Source organism: Budorcas taxicolor, chromosome 18, assembly GCF_023091745.1.
Source record: "Budorcas taxicolor isolate Tak-1 chromosome 18, Takin1.1, whole genome shotgun sequence".
Taxonomy (NCBI): domain Eukaryota; kingdom Metazoa; phylum Chordata; class Mammalia; order Artiodactyla; family Bovidae; genus Budorcas; species Budorcas taxicolor.
Genome location: NC_068927.1, coordinates 20640088 through 20662341, shown reverse-complemented (window position 1 = coordinate 20662341; position 22254 = coordinate 20640088). Strand labels below are relative to the sequence as shown.

Below are 22254 nucleotides of genomic sequence, written 5' to 3'. Positions count from 1 at the left end.
CTCAACCTGCACAACAGCTCTGTGGTGTTCGTACCATTTTTCCTCCCATTTCACCAGTGAGGAAACAGAGGCACAGGGAGGTTAAGGAACTTACTCCAGGTCACACAGCTAATAAGTGGCAAAGTCAGCATCTGCATCAGGTCTGGCTCTCTGGAGCACTTCTTATTCTTTATTATCTGTCCCTACCCATCACACCAGTCAATCTGAAGGGAAATCAACCCTGAATATTCATTGGAAGGACTGATGCTGAAGCTGAAGCTCCAAAACTTTGGCCACCTGGTGGGAAGAGCCGACTCATTGGAAAAGACCCTGATGCTGGGAAAGATTGAAGGCAGGAGGAGAAGGGGACGACCGAGGATGAGATGGTTGGATGGCATCACTGATTTAATGGACATGAGTTTGAGCAAACTCTGGGAGACAGTGAAGGACAGGGAAGCCTGGTGTGCTGCAGTCCTTGGGGTCGCAAAGATTTAGACATGACTGAGCAACTGAACAACAACCCCATACTTAGCCTAGTTGCACTTTTTTCCCTAACCACTTCCACATGAAATTTAGGTATACCACAGGCATACTTTTCGTCTCTCTGAATGTATGTATACATATGTATGTGTGTATACGGGGGCAATGTCATCACCATTAAGAATGGTCTGGAATCTATACTAGGGCTACCCAGTAGGAACAGAATGCAAGCCATACATGTAACTTTAAATTTTCTAGTAGCCACATTTAAAAAAAAAGAGAGAGAGAGAGAAGGGTGAAATTAATTTTAATAATGTTATTTAAGCCAAAATCTCAAAAATCTTGCCATTTCTAAATATTATTTGTTATCAATGTAAAAATTATTAAGGAAAAATTTACATTCTGCTTTCTCATGAAGGCTTTGAAATCTGCTGGATGTTTTCAACCCAGCCCAGCCCTATTTCAAGTCCTCAATAGCCGTGTAAGGCTAGTGGCCACAAAGTGGACGGTGTCCCCCGTGCTGTAACCACTCTGCTAAAGTAATATTGTCTACCTTCCCAGAAGTCTTGAAAATAATGTTCTGAGAGACTTTTTTTCAATCAAAGAGCCCTTTGGAGAGTCACCACCATTCCTAACCAGCAGGTCCCACTTTCGTGTTCTGAGGCCTCCTATGGACAAGACACCATGCTAATATGTTCTCAAGGAGATACGAAGACTGAGAACTGTCGAGCAACTGAGGGGGGTGGGTATGAGACGTTACCAAACCCTACTGCCCTCCAGGCCCTGAGACTTCGCACCCATTATCTTTCCACCCTCCCACTCAGCCTGGGAGGAGGAGGGGTTCGACAGTATCATCCCATTCTACTGATGAGGAAACTGACAAAGAAAATGCGGATCTTGTCCAGGGCCCCCCTCTCTGACCTGGCCAACCCAGAGCAGAGCACAGCAGGCATCAGAAAGCATGCAAAGGCTTTTAGGAACAAGAAGGGCGGGCCGGAGGGAAGGTTTTGGGGGGTTTATAAATGTGTGGTGGAGGCTGCATGAGAAGGAAGGAGGAAGCCAGGCTTCTGAGGATGGAGAAGGGGCATTTGCAAGGAATGAACAAGCAATGCATGGATTTCTGGCAGAAGACACAGTCAAGGGGACTCTGAAGAGGCAGACAGTGTATCCAGGCACTAGGTGCCTCAGCAAGTAGCCCATGTGCGGGGCACTGTATGAGGAGAGTCCAAGCTCCATTATCAAGTAAAGCACCCGTTGCCCAACCCGCGGGCCATAATGCCAGAGGAATCCACCTTCCCAAAATATTTACCAGAAGGCTCTGGGCACCAGACTCCATTCTGTAAACTTGGGTACCATTCCAAAGCTGAAACGATAGATCTCCTGGAGAGCAAGATAAACTCTCCCTCACATTCTAAATAACGACAGGGAGGTGAGGAAGAGAACGAAATAAATCAACCTTCTCCAACTGCACAACTTAAAAGGGATTATGCTCAGAAGCAAGAAGAAGGCAGGGATGCCGTCTCCTTATCAGGCACACGGCTGCTCCAGACACAAACAGAACTCTTGGCAGGCATCCTTCTTCCCCATCGTGGGGGGAGGGGGGAATGAAATCTTAATCTGCAAAGGTCAAACTCATCCTCCTTAAGTACAATCAAGCCGATGCTGTTTTTCCCTAATTTCCAGGAAAGAACAGTCCCTTCCGTGAGCTGAGGTACAGACTGGGGTTCAAGAAATGAAGCTCATAAATCTCCAATTTGCTGGCGTGACCCAGATTTCCAATCCTCCACCATGGAATCCAACCAGGAGTCTCATTAGGGACTCAGGAAATATGCCCACTGCACTCCAAGGCAAAGGAAGCTCAAGGATAAGTTGGTTTTGCAATATGAGTAAGGAAGGCCCATCTCCCTGCCTCTGACAATCACCACTGGACGTCATGGATTGAGCAAACAAGTAAGTTCTTGACAGAGATGATCTCGTTTAATACTCACACATGCCCATGAGGTGGATAACTCTGTTATCCCCAACTCTGCTATCCTCAGCTTACAAATGGAAATGGAAGCTCAGAGGGGCAAAGACCCAGAGTCACAGAGCCTGTAAATGGGAGAGCCAGCTGACCCCAGGCTTGCTCTCCAGCTGGGGGCCTTCCCACACTGGTGTGCAACCCTGTTTCTTCCTTTCTCTGCCACCTCGCTTCCCTCCTTTATAGCTTAGGCTCCCTTCTGCCCACCTAACAAGTCCCAAATCCCCATGGAGGGTTAAGAGAAGGTGGGTGTATGCCCAGGAGCCCCTCACCCCCTAGGCTCCTGCGTCATCTCATATCACCTACTCCCAGCTCCAGAAATGCAGCCCAGCCTCTCAAATGGCCCATCCAAGAAGCGGGCTTCCTAGCATAATATTTTCCTCCCACAGAACGTGAGAATAAAGGGCTCTTTGCTTGTCTCCTGAAATAACTGGCTCTTACCATAAAGCAATCTTCTGCCCAGTAAAAATATTTCTGTAAAACTTGGTAACTCTATCTGCAGTTCCTTTTCTGAAAGTCAAAAACCTTGGAGAGTGAAACATGGCAGGGACAGACTTTATGACAAGCTCATGAAGTCATGTCTCCCCAGAAATTTCCACCTTAACCCTGTGATTAATTTGCTGTTAACCACAGGGGTTTTGTGTCTTAACACTCTCAAAGCAAAGCACCAGTTTGCATTTCTGCAGAACAATACCCACCACCTGAGACCTAGTGTCCAGCCAGGTGGGCAGCGGAACCACTGGCTGGGGCTCAGGGGCCAGAAAGGACTCTGCTGAGACTGGGGACCTCCACCAAGCAGACATCATGCACAGGTGAGCTCTCACCTGTTCATGGCCTGACCATGGCCACGCAGGAGGCACAGTTTATAAAATGAGTGAGAGGTGTCCTAAGATCAGAATGGAAAACCGCTCACAGCTAACTCACACTCACCCCAAGACAGCTGGATAAGTCACTGAAATCTCCTTGGCCTTAGTCTGCCCATCTGGAAATGGAAAAGAATCACTCCAGGGAACTCTTGAGTGAACAAAGATGTTCTCTCTGAACCTCTTCATCCATCAAATAGCAACCAAGCCTCTTCCAGATGCTGCCTTGGGTCCCAGAGAGATGGCTTGAGTTCACTGGGAATCAGCAGCTCCAGAGAGGTCTTATAGGACTATCGAGTATGTTTACTGAGTGCTGACTGCATGCTAAACCTTAAATCGCAACATGCATTATTTCGTTTAATCCTTGAAATGACTCCAAGAGATGAGTGCTTTTTCCCTAAGGAAATTAAAACCCAAAGTGAATACAGTTCAGTACAAACCCAGATCGGAAGTCCAGGTCCAAAGCTGTGTGCCCCCCTGGAGTAGAGAAGATCCATATAAGAAAAAAAAAAAAGTTAAATGATGAGGTTTTTAAAATATTCATACAAACTCAGGCAGCAGTTCTTAACCTGGGGGCTACAGGTGCCCTGAAATTAGGGGTCAAGGTGTAAGAGCACTTATTTAAGGAGAAAGACACCATCTGATATAGCAGATTCCCAGAAGCGTCTTATTACCTACCCCCTGAGGGTTAAGGATCACCTAATTATGTCATGTATGGATGTGAGAGTTGGACTGTGATGAAAGCTGAGCACCGCAGAATTGATGCTTTTGAAGTGTGGTGTTGGAGAAGACTCTTGAGAGTCCCTTGCACTGCAAGGAGATCCAACCAGTCCATTCTAAAGGAGATCAGTCCTGGGTGTTCATTGGAAGGACTGATGCTAAAGCTGAAACTCCAGTACTTTGGCCACCTCATGTGAAGAGTTGACTCATTGGAAAAGACTCTGATGCTGGGAGGGACTGGAGGCAGAAGGAGAAGGGGACGACAGAGGATGAGATGGCTGGATGGCAGCACCGACTCAATGGACGTGGGTTTGGGTGAACTCCGGGAGTTGGTGATGGACAGGGAGGCCTGGCATGCTGCAATTCATGGGGTTGCAAAGAGTCGGACACGACTGAGCGACCAAACTGAACTGAACTGAACCATGCTCATCACAGAGAGGCTAGGAGCTTGAAAGGAAAGCTATGACTCATGGGGGCTGCATGAAGGAGCCCCCCTTCTAGATTTGCATGGCAAACCACTTATGCTCTTCCAAGAGCCAATGGCAAGCAATGGTCCTCCCCAGATAGCTAGCTAATTGTCAGGCTGCCTCATCCCCACCCACGCCTGCCAGCTGCTGGCTGGAGCTGCGGTCAGTGCGTTTTACATGCAGCACAGATGTTGGTTCCATCCACCCACTGTGCATTCTGCAGTCTTCTTCTCACAGGTGGTTTTCCTTTAGGGAACCACCCACCCCCACCATCCCAGACCTTGCGGTTTGTGGGGAGGGGGCTCTGATCCCAGCCCCCACTCCAGGGTGGCCATGTGACCCAGAACTGGCAGAAGCAGAGGGTTTGGTTCTGGGATGGCCATGGGATCAAGTCACAACTACAGGATCCCAGCCTAAACTTTGGTCGAAACTATCTTCTACTTGGAGATGGAAGCCCAGACTGCTAGGAGCCAAATTTCCACCACCTGAGGGAGAGTCAGCCCAAGAAAGAAGCTGACCCAAAAGAAACCAGAGCTGAGAGCAGAAGCTGCCACCCTGGGACAGCTGGATGGAGCTCTAGGACCCAGCTTTCCTGAATTTGGATTTCCCTAGTGGCTCAGATGGTAAAGAATCTGCCTGCAATGTGAGAGAACTGGGTTTGATCCCTGGATCAGGAAGATCCCCCAGAGGAGCGCATGGCAACCCACTCCAGTACTCTTGCCTGGAGAATCCCATGGACAGAGGACTTGGATGGGCCACAGTCCATGGGGTCACAAAGAGTCGGACACAATTGAGCGAACTCAATTCACCCTCCCGACCTCCCCATTACAGAGGTCAATAAGACGCCTCTGTAGGAAACAGCTAAGATAGGCTTAAAATTCAAAGGGTCCTGACTCATCCACACAGAGAAAGGTCACACCTACTTAGCCACAAACCCCCCTGAAGCTTCTGCCCTTGTGAATTTTGAAGACTCTGGCTTGGCGGGGGGCGGGGGGGGGGGGGGGGCGGGGGGCAGGGGGCAGGGGGAGGGCAGGACTCTGGCTTTGCCAGAAAAGAAATAGAGGGCTTGGTGGGGGAGGGACCCCTAAGGGCACTACCCTGAGTCCATCCCAACCCCACATCCCCTTCCAGCTACTGGCATCTCTCTCCATCTCTTCCAGAAAAGCGTATCCCAAGAGCTGTCTATGTGTGCTAGTTTCTCATTTCTCCTAAATGTATTGGCTCTTTGAAAAATACAAAGTGGTACTTCCTCACTGGGGGAAAAAAGTCAACAATATAAAAATGTATAATGTGCAAACTGAATTCCTCTCCTCACCATCTCCCACCACTGCACGCCTCGGGGAAACAGAGTTTGACAGTGTATTATTCCAGATCTTTCCATGTACATCAGCAAATATATACAGACACAGGCCTGAACAGACTTTTGTATACTGCAAAAAATAGGGCCACTTTATACTGATGTTTTGTTCCCGCTTTGCTCATTCAATAGCATCTCAGGGCCTCCTTCCTATCAGCATGTAGCCCTCATTCAACCTGGTTTTACCAGTTGCAGAGAGATCCTGAAATGGAAGGGCTACACCACTGTCTACTGGCCTATCTTCTGGTGATGGATATTTGAGTTACTATAGGTGTTCCTTCTTTCAAATAACGTAGCCATGGATGTTCTCACACGTACGTGCTTCTGCTCCCGTGCACGTGTTTCTCAGTCCCTTCAGGACCCATGCCAGTCTCACCTGCGCTATCATCCCACCAAGACGGCTCCTGCCAAACCGGACTGGGACCACCAGGACCCAAAGTCCAATGGACGCCTTTTCTTACTCAGGCTGTCAGCAGTTCCTCTCCAGGAGACCACATCCTCCCTCCTGGTAAAACACTCTGATGGCCCCCAACCTATCACAGCTGGAGATTCCCTGGTGGCTCAGATGGTGAAGAATCTTCCTGCAATGCTGGAGACCCGGGTAGGATCCTTGGGTCAGGGAGATTCCTCTGTAGAAGGAAATAGCAACCCACTGCAGTATTCTTGCCTGGAGAATCCCATGGACAGGGGAGCCCAGTGGGCTACAGTCCTTGGGGTTGCAAAGAGTCAGACACAACTGAGTGACTAGACTTTCACTTGTACTTTTCTTTCATTCTATCACATCTCCCAGTACTTATGCCCCTGTGTAGTCCCTTCCCCTGAACCTGGGCTGAACCTGTGACTAGCTTTAACAAAGAGAATGTGACACTGCCAATTCTAGGTCTAAATCCTTAAAAGGCCTGACAGTTTCCGCTTTTGCACTTGTAGGAACTTGGCCATCATATGAGAAGTCTGACTGCCCCGAGACGGCCATGCTATGAGGAAGCCCAAGCCAACCCTGCAGTGAGGCCACCTGAAAGAGAACCGAAGCCCCAGGCATGAGGCAAGTGGACCTGTGGCAGCTGGCCCCTCGCTGTTGGAGCCAACCCAACTAGGCCACAGGGAGCTGGAGGCCAGGTGTCCCTGCCCAGCCCTGCTCAAACTGCATAATCTTAAGCAGATCACAAAATGATCAAGGCACTGAGTTTTGGACTAATTTGTTACACAACAAAACATAACCTAGACATCCATCTTTTCTTTACTACATTCTGAGAGGAGGAAGTAAAGGCCAGGAGAGGTCACAGCAGACGCCTAATGGCTAAGCTGGGCTCAGGATTCCCCAAACAGTGTTCTGTCCAGAAGGACTGAGTTTGTAGGATGCAGCTGCTGCTTGTCATGCTCAGAGGCTGGTTTCTAAGGTCAGAGGACATGGGACCCCCCAAGGGCCCTCTTTTTGGTTGTACAAGACAGCAACCATGGAAATCCTGAGAAATCTGTTTTGACCAAACTGTCAACAAACCAAGAAGCCCTGACGTCAAGAAAGAAAACTTAGGCTCAGAGAGGTTAGGGAACTTGCTCAAGGTCACACAGCCAGTGAGAAGCAGGGCTAGGTCCTGAAACCAGGCATTCAAACTCAGAGTCTAGACCAGTGACCAAACACCAGTGTTTTCTAACACTTATGGTGACCCACAATAAGAATGATGCTTTATAATGGGCCTCAGTATATATGGGTTTGGGTATAGATATGCATTTAGATAGAGACTTCTCTGGGCTTCCCTGATGGCTCAGTTGATAAAGCATCTGCCTGCAGTGTGGGAGACCCAGGTTCAATCCCTGGGTTGGGAAGATTCCCTGGAGAAGGAAATGGCAACCCACTCCACTCCTCTTGCCTGTAAAATTCCATGGACAGAGGAGCCTGGTCCATGGGGTCACAAAGAGTCAGACACGACTGAATGACTTCACTTTCTTTCTTTTTATAGACATATCTAGATCTATGTATCTATTTATTGGTATGGACATCCATGTCTGTGCCTGTCCATGACTAGCAACTAAACAGAAAGTAACACAAAGCAACATTTACTATTACTACACAGGATGTTCTCTCTTATTTTTGTTTTTGTCTATTTTATTTTTTTTAATACTGGTCACTACATAGATTTCAAGAGCCATGAATGGGCTTATAAGACACAGTTTAAGGAAAAAAAAACTCACCTATAATGAGTTAAGACAGCTCTCAAATCAGACTGCTCTGAATTTGAATCCTGCTACAGCAAGATTCCACTTCCAAGTCAAGTGACTTTGGGCAAGAAGGCAGATTTCCTTAAAATCTCAGTTTCCCCAGCAGTAAAATGGGATAATGGTAGTACCTGCCTCATAGTGGGGCTGGGAGAACGGAGTAGTAGTGACCACTCTTGGCCCAGGGCCTGGCATACAGCAGATGCTCAATGCTGCACCCATGGCTCAGCATAGGGCTCAGCATACAGCAGGCACTTAACAACCACACTGAAGCTGCAGCCACAGAACCCCAAGTAAGGAGGCATGTACCCAAGGCTGACTGGGGTAGTGGGTTCCTGGAGATCTCCAGGACAGGGGAGCAAGAAAAGTGCTCCCAGCACCCACTTAGAAGGCAACTTCCTCCCTGGTTTGTAGTAGTTCTCTGATATCATCATTTGCTTTTGAAGTCTATCTAGATCCCTGGCGGAAAGAAGGCTAAAACAAGGTCAGGGTCAAAAGCTGCCCTGTAACAAGGTACCCCAAAGTAGCACCCTCAAGCCTACTCAGGTGGAGCTGCCATGAGTCAAAGCCTGCGTGAGAGCCCTCCCACCGCCAGCCTGTGCAGGCCACTGGAGTAAGAGACACATTTGGGAGGCTCAGGTCTTCCCCAGCCTCAGTTGTGGCCTGAGGGTGGCCAGGCCCATCCTGATGACAGGCACCGTTTAGGCTCTGCGCCACCCTCTCCAGGGCCCCAGCTCTGTCCTCAAGCTCAAGGCTGGGGGCTTGGGCAGCACATGGCAGACCAGCCAATCAGCTCCAGGCTTTTGTGGGACCCGAGGTTCTCCCCCATCTCGCACTCAGCTAGAAGGAAGAGAATCTGGAGGGATCAGACATGAATAAAAAATAAATAAAACTGTAAAAGATTTGGAGCAGGTGGACAAGGGCTCAAAATAAGTTGCAACACATAGCATCCCCCACCCCCCGCAACTCCCAAGCGCCACCCACCCCTGCACTGGACCTTGCATTTCTACTTGAACATCTCAGGGACTGGACTGTCCTAAGCCAGAAACCAGAAGTGGGTTAAAGACTCCCTACTCGGCAATCACGCCTTGTGGCCTTTGCACTTCCCAAACCCTTTGTCTGAGCTGTTTTTACCAAACCTTTCGTCACCTGGCTATTTACCCTTTGGGGACTCAACAACTTAGTTCCCTAAACCAAACGAGAACCCCTCCTCATTCTCTCTTACCACGCCCTGTTCCTTCCCCTCATCACATGCGGTGCACATTTGGGTGAGCATCCACTAACCACACCAGACAGCTGCAAGAGGAGGGGCGACATCTGCTTTGTCCTCCCTGATTTACCAGAGTGAACACATTTCACTCTCTGAACGACTCCACTAGGTAGGAAATTATGACCGCCACAGATGTGAAAGCTGAGGATCTGCGGTAAGCTATCAGGTAACCCAGGGCCACCCGGCTGGGAGAGTTGGGAAGTCTGATTCTCAAAGCTCTAAACATACTCCTGACACCTACTATGGGCACACTCTGGGCGTTGGTATAAAAGGGGGCACAAACGACATCTACACCGTCCTTACCCCACCTGCCCTCCCATCCTTCTCTCTACCAACTGAAACATACTGTCCATGACTCCCCAGCTCCCAGCCTTGGCTTGGGCTGTACCCTCCACCTTGGAGGCAGCCTGAATCCACCCTCCCTGGCTGGGCTCAGGAGGTTAACTTGCTGAGCCTGTCTTCTCAGCTGTATACAGGGGAATAATAATGTAAAGAACGCATGTACAGTATGAGGCACTTTAATATCCATTTGTATGCGCTATTATCCCTCACACAGTCATACCCCACCAAAATCTTGTAGGTTTAAATCAACAGTCACAAGCCAGGCCATATCCAGCTGTCTGGGTCCACCCAAAAGAGTGTTTTTGAAAATTTTTATGTAGTTGACGATAATTTTTTAAATTAGAAAAATTTCACATAAAACTCCAGACGGCTGGATTCTCTTAATGATCAAAAGATGTGGCAACACCAGGCCACATTCCCACATGACAACAGCTGGCTGAGGCTGAGGGGCGCTGCTCCCTGGACATGGCACATGTACTCCCCAGGGCATCTGAGCCCTCCCCATCTCCCGGCTGTCTCCCAGCCAGCCTGACGCGTTGGTGAATATGACTCCTCTGGTCCCTGCAGGTCCTTTAGATTCTCGGCCTTACCATCCTTAGAGCTGTATTGACATGCCGTGTCTTTCAAAAACACCTCCTCCAATCTCTATAACCCTGTGTCTCTTCCTGGTTTTGTAACAGTAAGAGCGAACTTAACACAGTTACGATCCGTCCCATATTACAACCATTTTACAGTCTGAGTCCTCACAGCTGCGCTGTGAAGCAGACACTGTCATCATCCTCACTGTACAGACGAGGAAACACAAGCACAGAGTTGATTAGTCTATTTCATTCCCACCCTCATCCATTACCTGCCCCCCCATCCCCCACCCCCCATCCCCCACCCCACCCCCATCCTGTGCTGCTCTGCGCCCTCAGGAAGACCACCTTGTGCACCCATTCACCAGGGCTTCCCAGTCTCTGGCTTCTGAATTCAGCTGCCAACGGGAGGCCCCGGCAAGAAACTGGAGGATGCCAGGAGATGGGGGTGGCGTGCTTCTTCTGCACCTCCTCACTACTTCTGTACCGTATCTCTGCAGTTCATCCTCCATCTTTATAGCTTCTGCCTGGTCTCCACCCATCCTCAGCTGTGACTCCTACGTGGATCCAATCCAAAACATCCAACACATCCTCCCTGGCCCTTTCTGCCCTTGGGGGGCGGTAACAGCTTCCTCCTATTGCCCAGGACCCACCAGACACTGGGTACCTCTAGACCCCATGAAGGCTCCTGAATGCTGCCCATACCTCTGGAAGCTAATTTCACTTAGACTCTCCAGGGTGGCTCTGTTTCCCGCTAGATCTCTGGCTGACAGAGGTTCGACACTGTGCCCAAGCTCCCACAGGCAGAAAACGGCGCAGCAGGATCTGAACCCAGGACACTGGGCCGCAGAGTCCTCACTCTGGCACCACCCCCGACACCACCTGTTCGATTCTACTCCTCCCGGTCCTTCACCCACCTGTGGCCCCCTCAAGAGTCCCCTGGGTGGCCCCTGAGAACTAAGCGCTGTGCCTGGATCGAGGCAGACCTTCCAGAATCTCTCCCTCAGCCCACAGAATTAGTCACTTGATTCCTCTTTATCCTCTGAAGTATTTTTACAAGGGAGAGCCCATCCTTCCCCACATTCCTTCTTCCCCTAGATCAAAGGGCTTACCTCTGAGGGGCTGGCCCCTCACACACTTGTCTCTCCTCTGGACAAAGACCAAGCTCCATGGCATGGCTGAGAAGGCCCCCAGGCCCAGGCCGTGACCCCTCTTCAGCCAGCTGAACTTCGATCAGTATCTCAAACGGCCCTCTTCACTACACGGCGTTCTCCCATGTGGTGGGTCAGTCCAGCAGACCCTCATGTGGCCGTTGCATGTTCTCTCCCCTTGCCTCGCTCAGCACTACCCCTCTCCCGATGCAACTCTGGGCTTAAATCACAGCTCCTCTGAGACCAGCTGTGACCCTGGACCAGTTCGCACTCTCTGCTCTAGACTTTCCGAGTGTCTAAAGAAAGTCTTTCAGACTTTCAGAGAATGCCCAGAACATTCTCTAACATTCCCTAAATATTGTCATTATTCAGCAGATAACTTTTCAAACATGAGCCAATCAAACATGAATATTAATGCAAAGTAAAGTATTAGCAAATCAAATATGTGCTAAGTTGCTTCAGTTGTGTCTGACTCCTTGTGACCCTCTGGACTGCCAGGCTCCTCTGTCCATGAGATTCTCCAGGCAGGAATACTGGAGTGGGTTGCCATGCCCTCCTCCAGGGGATCTTCCTGACCCAGGGATCAAACCCACATCTCTTATGTCTCCTGCGTTGGCAGGTGCGTTCTTTACCACTAGCACCACCTGGGAAGCCTAGCAAATCAAATATAATAATATTTTAAAGCAGCAGTCTAGCACAGCAAAGAAGGATTTAGTTTAGGAATGCAAAGAAACTTAAACTCTAGGAAATCTGGCAATGTAAATCATTCATATAGATCACACATTATATTAGCAAAGAATCATCAGCTCCATCAATACTCCAACAGCATTTGATAAAATTCAATAATTATTCCTGGTTTAAAAAATCTTAGCAAGTCAGGAGATAAAGAAAGCTTTCTTAATTAATTAAATAATGAACTTCATACTTAGTAGTTATGAATCAGTCAAGGATATTCTAACCAATGCAATAAGATAAGAAAAATGGATGAGAGGCAAAGATGAAAGTTCAGTTTCACTAAACTCTAAGTTCTATGAGGCAGGAAGTATGTTCTATTCCTCATAATTTCCACAACATCCTAACCACACTCAAAAATCTGTGGAACGAACAGCCACCCAGATTAGGTCTGATTCCCATTAAGTGTTCTCAAAGCACCCAGGACCTCTCCTTTGAGGCATAAATCACAACTTAGATTGTGTAATTTGTTTTTACAAACCCTTTTCTTTCCCAACTAGAATGTAAGGTCCATGAAAACAAGGACCATGCCTACTGACAGGGCAGATGTATACCTGGCATAAAGTAAGTACTGAATTTCTGTTGCACAGATGCACAAATGACTTGAATAGAAGGCATTCAATACCTAGTTTCCAAATTGCAATAAATGTAATAAATTTTATCCTACTTCTCAGCTAGAAGATTCGAGGCCCAGAGAAGAGAAGGATGCTTCAGCTGATGCCACACACCACTGTGAAGCCCACCCATTACCCTGGGTTCCTCTGAAAGGTGTCAGCCACACATAGGCCACAGCCCACACAGCTCAATAAGTAAGGAAAGTGAAGCCCAGAGCAATTCTTGGAGCCCTCAAAGCAAACACACGTCCAGGACACACCCCGGTGGGCAGAGTCACCTGGTAAGAGCTCCTCGTGCTGCCTTGCTGGGGAGAAAGATGACTTCAGCAGAGGGACCTGAGGCCTCCCTCGCAAAGCCCTGTGACAAGTACCACATGGATAAACAGCCCCCTCTGCTTTCCTGGGCAGTAATTAAAGAATTACTTATGTCTCTGTAAATGCTTGTTTGGAAAAGGTTCTCCACCCCACCTGGGCTTGGCAGGAGCAGCAGCATCACCAAACCTGCCCTTTGGGGAGTGATCAGCCTTTTCCTCCAGCTCCTGAAGGAACTCGGCCATTCTTCATGTGCAGAGTCTGAAGTGAGCCATAAAGAAGCAGGCAGCTTCCCAGGATAAACGGAGCACGGTGACATCAAAGACTGCCTTCCAGATTAAACAACCAAGGCCTTCAGCTCTCTCTGGCGTTTCTTCCAGGATATTCTGGGCTCCTGCCTCAGTTCTCCCTTGGATGGAATGGCAGATATTTTGTTTGTGAGAGTCTGAATTTTTTCCTTCCTTGGGGAGTGGGGGAAGCGAGGGGAAAGGAGGGGGAGAGAGAGTGAGAGGAAGGAAAAGAATGTCTGTGAGAGACAAGAGCCACAAAAAGAACATGTGTGAGTAGAAAAGAGAGCGGGAAGTCAGGGAGGCAGCCTGAAATGCCTGCTTTGGAATCCAACAAGTGACCTAAAAATTCCAAAGTTGTGAACCTTCAGTCACAGTGAGTGAGGCTGCAAGAACCCTCGAGCAAAGACGATTGTGTATGTGTGTGTGCTAAGTCGCTTCAGTCGTGTCTGACTCTTTGTGACGCCATGGACTGTAGCCCGCCAGGCTCCTCTGTCCATGGGATTGATTCTCCAGGCAAGAGTACTGGAGTGGGCTGCCAAGCCCTCCTCCAGGGGATCCTCCCGACCCAGGGAGCAAAACTGTGTCTTTTAAATCTCCTGCATTGGCAGGCGGGTGTTCTTTACCACCAGGGCCACCTAGGAAACCCATAAGGAGGGTTGGGGGGTCCCTGACTCCCCGGGGCCCACAGATCTCCTTACAGGCTCCTGCCCCTTGCTTGCCCAGAGGGTCACAATGCACTCCTCTTCCTCAGACACATCCGGTAAACTGAGGCAGGAGACCCTCTTCCCTCCAGCACAGGCTCACAGCAATTCTGGGGTAGGACAGGCTCCCCTGGGATTGGCATGTCACTACACCCCTTGGCCCTTGGGATGCCTCCCTCTGCCAATCCTATGGCTCAGGCACCACATCCCACCCACAGCTGGGCTTCTGACCTTCCTCCCACAGCGGGCAGCAGGGGCCACCCCTCACCCAAACAGCTGGGGCAATGCCCCCCAGTCCCTGAGCATGACACTGCACGCTCTACAGAGCGTGCTTGGTGTCTGGACCAGCAGGCTGGCTGCTAGGCTGGCTCCACCCCACCCACCTGTCCAGAAGGACAGGGAGCTCACATGTGCCAAGAACCACTAAACTGTGGGGGGATTTGTAAAATCTAAAATTTGTAGCAAGAACGAGCACCAGAGAGTTTCAGACCCCACAGGACCCACAGCCACTTGGAGCCCACAGCCCCTTCTCGAGGGCTCACCCCAACCACGGACACTAATGTGCTGGGGCCTCCCCCAGCTCCTGCTGCACAAACCCATCCCCTCTTTCCACACTTCCTTCCTCACTGGCCCAGCCTCTCACGAGTGTCACTGTCTGCCAGTGCACTGTGCACACGCTTATTCTTCGTCTCCTTTATTAGACTGGAAGCCACAGGAGGACAGGCTCCACTTCTCTGTGATCTGCCACTGTAGCCTCAATGCCTGTCTTGGCTAGGGAATTCATAATTAGTAACAATTCATTATTGATCATAGTGAATGAACAGCTAAGACTCTGGAAGAAAAGGCCGAATTACAGTCTGTCATTTATTCCTGCTTCCAGCTTTACCTGGCCGGAGTAGGAAGAGGCAGTGATGGTGACCTAATCCATCTTCATTCATTCTTCATTCATTCACTGAGCAAATTTATCATGAGAGCCCACCACATGCCCCGGGACTGCCACAAGGAAGACAGATTCCTGAGGAGGTGATTCTTCCTTCGCTGACCGCTCAGCCTTGTTGCTTTAAGGCTTCAGAGGAACAGTCTGGCCCCTGAGCCCAGTGCCCAGGCTTCCTGGTATGAGGAGGAACACGCTCTGTCCAGTCATCACCCGCATTATCGCCTCACTCTGACACTCCCACGCGGCGAGGGGATTAAACATTCCCCAAGTCTAGAAGTTTGTGGGACATAGTGCGGTTGTCTCCTGGTTTAGCTTCCCACTGAGTTTACGACAGTCTGCACAAGGTGTGAATGTAGAGTGTTTATTTCTGAGTTTGAGGGAAAGCGCACACATAACAGCCTGACTCAGAGAACCAGAGTCCTTCTCAAGGACAAAAAGGTTTATAGGGAGGATAAGACACTCCTCGAAGCCTCTACCAGAGACCCCGTCACAGAGACGCATTAATGTATCCAGAGTGACACCTTGCCCACTTTCCACCATTCTGAGGGACCCAGACCTACCGGAAACCAGAATCTGGCACTCTGCCCAGCCCCAGCTTGCCCCTGCTCTCCTCCCCATCCCCCACGGGTCCAGAAAGCTGCCAGGTGGGGCTATGAAGCTGGCCTGGGTGCCACAGGCAGAGGGCACTCTCTGTGGAGAACTCAAAGAAACCAGTGAGTGGAAGCCCAAACGCCTCCTCTAGCCTCAAAGCAAATCATCTTTTAATTGTGAAACACCAAATATTTAATTTATGCTCTACCTCAAATGTCAAGTCCACCTCCCGGCACATAGCTTTGAAACCACGTAAGGAGGCCTAACACTTTCCATATGGTGAAGACATGGGGCCTTTTAATTGTGCCAACTGGTATCATTCAAGGGTAATTCCCCTGGAATCCAGCACTCAGGCAGCAGCTGGGCCAGCCTCCAATCTCATCACCCAGCCCGATACATCCCCGCAGGCTCCCACCATGCCTGCGCCCTCCCAATCTCCCCCAAATATCAAAATGCACAAGGTGCCCCTAATCAAATTACCTAACCGCCTGGCAGCCACCTTTGATCCAGAGGCAGGCTTGACTGCACCAAAGTGCTCAGCCTGTTTTCTTCAGGCGACTTTGCCATAAAAGAACAAAAGGGCCAAACTGGGGGTGGGGGGAGGGGATGGTCTTAAATGCGGAGGTCAATGTGCATATATGCACACGCATGTGCATGCTACAGAAGTGTTCACAGACACGCAGATTCTGCTTCTCCAAGTGTTCTCCTATCAATATCTCTGTGTCCATTTACTCCATCCATCTACTAAACTTGTTAATTTTACCCATTATATCTTCCAGATCCAACATTTCCAATTGCTTCTCTTTTGTTAATGCCTGTTGCTGCTTCATGCTTCTAATATCATCCTTTATCTCTGAGATTATTATGCTTACTTCAATGTCTAATTATCTAGCACACAGTTGCCTGGCATACAAATTGTTCATGTATCATTCATCTTCTGTAGAACTCATACAGCTTGCATGTCTCCTTATTTTCTCCTCTGAGCTCATATTCCCTTGAAGCTTATCATGTACCACTGAAAGGGCAGATGTCTTAACCTGTGTCCCTCCAAATGAGGCTATAAAGTATGGGGGAAGGAAGCCTCTGGTTTCATAATCTGGGCCCCCATCTCCACCTTCCCAGGGCCTCAGGAACCTGCCTGGCTTTCCCCAGGTTCTACACGTTATGAAGAGTTACCTGCCAAAACTCTGCCAGGGATGAGCAGGTTATTATACCCATTTTGCAGATGAGCTCCTTAAGGTAGACAAAGGTAAAATGGTTTCTACAAGGTGACAAGCTATTGTGGCCGAGACTGACCTCATTTATTTATTTATTTTTTGGAAGGGTAGGCATGGGTTAATTGCTGATGAGGTCACCCTCTCACATCCCAAGATCTTGCATGAAACTAAGACCCACCTTAAACACTTATTAAGCTACTCAGACCCCCTCAGGGAGGAAGAGGGCAAGCAGGGGCCCCTCACGCTTCTGCCTGCCTCACCCCAAAGTGCTCGGCAGCTGGCCAGCGTGCCACCTCTTAGGGATGAGTAAGTGCGACCCCCTCCAGGCAGATGCTCTGGTGCGGGAAAGTACTAGTAAGTACTCCGGAAAGGGAGAAAACCAGAGTCCACACCAGCTGGCTGGCAATTTTACAGGGTTGTGAGGAGGATTAAGATAATGTAAGCAAAATGCTTGACACACATGGGTGCTTAATAAATAGTAGTTATCTTTGCAATAATAATACTGCTGGTTGGATGAGCCAGGAATGTGTCCCCAGCTGCCTTGGTGAAAAGCTGGGTGATGGAGTAGAGACAGAAGCCATTCCCAGGACAGGGACAGGTCTGGGGTGGGGGGTGGGCGTGAAGCTCTGCCAGCGCTTGGAAGCACACTTTGGAGCCCACACCCTCCTACATCCTGATGAGATAATGGAAGAACCTAGAGCCACCCTTTCCATGCCCCTAGAACTCATGGAAACTAAACAGACCGGGGGTTGCCTACTGCGATCCCATTTAATATCTCAAAGTTAAACTGGGGGCATTCTTTCTCAGTCACAATTCTGACCAGTTGTACTTAACATTTTTCTCAGAATTGACTTCAGACTATCTGTTTCAACTTAGCTTCATCCTAAGCAATAATATCCATGAAATCAAGGGTTTGATGTCCCAGCTATTTTTTTTCTGGTAAAAAGAAAAAAAAAAAATGTAACTGTTAAGATAAAAACTATTCCTCTAAGTACTGCTTGAAATCACCTTGCAGGCACCCACAGGACAGCCCCACACCTTGGGCTCACCCTGGCTTCTCCCTCAGCCAACTCCACCTCTGCAGGCTCAGGCATGGGGCCAGCAGTGGGGGGAAACCAGGCGTCCAGGTCCCAGTCACCAAGCACGACTCCCAAGGAGGCAGAGTTTCTCTCTTCTGAATATCCTGGATGGCAGGGCCCACCCTCCACCACCCAGCATATGTCACACTGATGGCTCTCGGGCTCACATCTTCAAAAGTGCTTTGAACAAACACTAATGACCCCTCAGCATTTCTCTGCGAGAGGGGGCTGGGAAAGCAGGGGGCAGGCCCCATCCCATGCTGTCCTCAGCTGGGGGAAGAAACCAGGCAACAAAATTCCCGTGACTTCACCAAAGCCACAGACTTAAGCTGGGGCCCCCTCTTCCCCCTCCCCCATTTTCCCCAATGGCAACTTTTACTGGCTCACATCCCTCTTGCTGGGAACACTACTATTTAATTAAAAACGACAGACTTTTGTTTTCCTCTCCTTCCTTCCTCCTCCCTCCCATCCTCCAGGATTGGATGCCAAGGAGACCCACCAAAAACATGCGGGTAACATTTGTTATGGCTTTGAAGATAAAAGTCAATTGAAGTAAGCCCTCGCTGTATTTCAAGTTTCCCCTAAAGCATGGAGCAAGCTGCCTGGCAGTTTAGGAAAGAGAAAAAAAAAAAAAAAGGACTGCAAATAAATGTCATTCTGCAGCAATACTTTGTAAAAATAAACAAGCTGAAAAAACCCAAAACTTGATTAATGGAAATCCACTCAGTTGGCCTCTGTCTTGAGCTGCAAAATGCATTTGTTCATATGGCTAAATCGGATCATTTTCATTGGGCTTTAAAGAAATAAGGAGATCAAAAACTAGAAATGGTGGGGGGAAGAAACGGAAGTTTGTACTTCTGTTTTTAAAGGGCCCTAACTGCAGAGCCCCCTCCCCCGACCCAGCGTTGGCCTTTCCTAGGGGACAGTAGCTTCAATTCTAACCTAGCCAGCAGATGAAAAGAAATGGAGAGAAGAAGGCCCCCTGCTCAGCAGTGACAGTGTAGGAGGAGATGGGAGCTTCCTCTAGATACAGAGGTTATTTCTTACATGCACAAGAGTCACCTATCCACAGGGTCACCTCCTGCAACTGACTACACTCAGTCCAGATCCCACCACCCTAACACACAGACATACACACATACACACACACATCTGAAAACTCCACTGGCCCCTCCCCAGCCTATGAACAAGACCAAAGGACTAACCAGACCTGAAACTCAGTCTGTTCCCCTCTAAGTTTAAGAAAAAAAATTAAATGTCACATCAAAAAGTTGATTCATCCTTTGATCCTTGGCTTGCTCGAGTTCCACGCAGACCATCTGAAAGCCCTGTGCAGAGTTCCAGAGCCCATAGGACATCTGTGAACACCAGTCCCAGGCCAGGAGCTGCGGCTGGACTCACTCACTCCCCTGTCACACCTACTACTCCCCTAGGAACAAATCCAGCCACAGGGACTCACTGGGTGAAGGCTGGGGGTGGGCCAGACTAGAGCACAATGAGGCCCTCTCTCTCCTTGTGCACCAAGCCAAGGGGTCTCCCAGATCTCAGTAACCCCCAAGTTCTGCCCCCACCCAGATCACTGGCTGCTCTACTGGGTCTCCAAGGCAGTTGGCACTGATGAATGCCACAGACACTTGGAACACATTTGGAGGGCAGCACAGTCCTGCCTTTCACCCAGACTCCCCCAACAGCCTTCCCTCTTCCCTAGCGCAACTCCAAATCCACCTTTGAATGCTGGCCACAGAAACAAGAAAGAAATCAGAGCAAGTCCCGAATCCCTCCAGCACAGATAAGTTCCCCATCAACTGGCCCACCTCACCTAGGACATTTCCCCCCAGGCAGCCCTCTGCTCCCCAACTGGCCCCTCCATCTGTGTCACCAGTAAGGTTCCGCGAGGCAGGGGGTGTGCAGGGTCATGTTGGTGGGGCAGGGGCACCTAAGGGATTTCTGGGCTTATAAGTTGTGCCAAGAGGTGCTAAAAGTTGGCTGGGGGCTGTATGGAGACCCATCTCTGAGGTTGAAAGGGAGGTAAGTGGGGATCGTACCCGAGTTCCTCTGCCAGCGGTGCCCGCCGCCCGCAGCTGTGGGGGTCCCGAGCTGCCACCCGGGCAGCGCTGCCTCCCGATCCACTCCTCGATGCCTTTCCGAGCCCAGGCGGCGCTCACAGCGAAGCTGTCACCTGGGGCGGGGACGACATGAAGCCCCTGAGTCTGGCCCCTAGGCTGAAAGTTACCCGAGAGAGGAGAGAAAGAGTGGGCGAGGCAGAGGCAGCAAGGGACCAGGAGGGTGCTAAGAGCTGCGCACGATCCTGAGCGAGGGGCGCAGGTAATTAGGAGAAGGGGGTTCTCGAAGCGAAGCCCCGGGAGCAGGGACCTAGAGGCGAGCCAAGAGGGACACGTCTGGGGATCAGGAGAGCGAGAGCCAGAGGCCAGGACTGCGGAGAGGAGGGACGGACACGGGGCGAGGGGAAGAGGGACCTGAGGGTCAGGAGAAGGGGCGCAGGAGCCAAAGTCTCCGAGTGGGGGCTGACGACCAAAAAGAGAGGAGGCAGCCTCTTGGTGACGGGGCGGCAGTGAGCGCGGAATTGGGGTGCCGTAGGGGAGGGGTTGAAGGTCAGAAGAGAAAGTACTGGATAGCGGGGAGGGAGTAGGGGGGGCAGAGAGGGGGACACAAAGTGTGCTCCAAGGAGAGGGTTTGTGGGACTGGTGGCTGGAGTAACGGGTGCGGGCGGCCCTGGTAATCAGATCCGCGGGTTAGGCCATTCCGCTGCCGTCCGCGGTGCTTCCCCGTCTAGCCCCCACCCTCCCCCCCCCCGGTCCGTGCCCCGCGCGCCCCTACCTTCCGGGCTCTCCCTGCGCTTGCACACGGCGGCTGCAGGCACAACGCGCGCGGCGGCGGCGGCGGCGGGAGCCGGAAAGAAAGGAGAGGCAGAGAGTTAGCAATCGCGGGGCCGAGGGCGGCGGGGGCCAGGGGGCCGGCGCGCGGGCGGGGACACTGACCCGGCTTGGAGTGAAGTTTCCCCATGCTGGGGGGGCGGCTGGAGGGGGCGTCCCTAAGCCATGCGCCCGGCCGGCGGGCCCTGAAGGCTCGCCGCGCCTTGTCTCGCTCTCCTCCTCCCGGAGCGGCCCGGGAGCTGAGCGGAGCCCGAGGCGGCGCCGGGACTCGCTCCTGCCGCTGTTGCCGCGGCCGGACTGACGCCCGGGCGAGCCGAGCCCCCAGCCCGCCGCCGCGGCCCGCGCCTCCCCGCGCGCCCATTGGCCGGGCGCGGCGCATCAAAGGCGAGGCGGGCCGCCGAGGGGGCGGACTGGGGGCGGGGCCGGCGGGCTGGGGGCGGGGCGTGGAGAAGCGCTTAGGGCTGGACACAGCGCCCCCCTCCAGGCTTCGGTCTTCGACCCGGGCCGGGGGCGAGGGACCCGGGACTGGGGACCAGAGGTGGGGTTGGGTGGTGGAGGGAGGCGGAGGAGCTCTGGTCAGTAGGAATATTGGGACAGACACCCTCTTGGGTCCTGCCCGCTGTAGAACAACTGCTCCTCTCACAGCGCTGCTCACGGCGCTATGTGTTCCCTGCGCTCGATTTTTCCTGGAAGCGGACTGGACTCTGCGGCTCCAATTTACAGGTGATGAAACTGAGGTCGGAGACGAGATGCTGCTCGGAGCGCCCGCAACGTTTCCCTTTCCCAAGTCTTGCACGGTCGGACTTCGGCAGAAAATGTTCGCTATTCCCCGCCCAAAGCCCGCCCCGCTTCTCCTCCGAACCTCTCTCTAGGCTTTGATTTGGTTGTGCAGGAGAAGCCCCCATTGCGCCTCCGGCCAGCTGTGGACCCAGCCAGCTCGCGGCGGCTACAAGTGTCCGAAAGCCGCGAGTTGCCAGCTAATCGCTCCGTCCTCTCCTCCCGGGCCCGTGGGTGCCCGCCAGGGGGTCGGGGCGCGCTGCCAGCTGTGCGGCCCGGAAGGGGGTAACCGCTGGGCCTTTGATCTTCCTGGGTTTCCGCTCCCCGCTGCAGTTCGCCAGACCCAAGGGCTTGTTTGTTTTGTCTGGGGAGGTCTCTGCGGAGAGGAGGGCGACATCAAGGGGTTCCACTCCACCTTTGTGGTTCTCAGAGAGCACGCCTGCTCTGCTGGGGACACTGGGGGCCTGTTAAGTTCGGCCTGGTACTGGGCAGTCTGGGCGTGGGAAAAGAAAACCCTGTGCTAAGAGAGAAGAAAAGCGCTGCCCCTTGGACTGAGTTCTCTGTGCGAGCCTCCGTTTTACAGATTGTAAAACGGAGGCTCAATTCTGTCCTTTTTGCCAACTCCTTAGAGGGACACTGCCCAACAGAAAGATAATGTGAGCAACATAT

At 51.2% G+C, this 22254-nt stretch overlaps 1 protein-coding gene across 1 annotated transcript in view; it reads right to left on the bottom strand.

Moving 5' to 3' along the window:
• NKD1 (NKD inhibitor of WNT signaling pathway 1) overlaps positions 1-20938 on the bottom strand; it is a 92262-nt gene extending 71324 nt beyond the window's left edge. Inside the window, exons 1-3 of the mRNA XM_052656577.1 lie at positions 20914-20938; positions 20753-20785; positions 19960-20093 (exon numbers count right to left, since the gene is read on the bottom strand). Coding sequence (XP_052512537.1) covers positions 19960-20093; positions 20753-20785; positions 20914-20938 — 192 coding nt within the window. The remainder of the gene's footprint in view (positions 1-19959; positions 20094-20752; positions 20786-20913) is intronic.
• Between the last annotated feature and the right edge of the window lie 1316 nt (positions 20939-22254).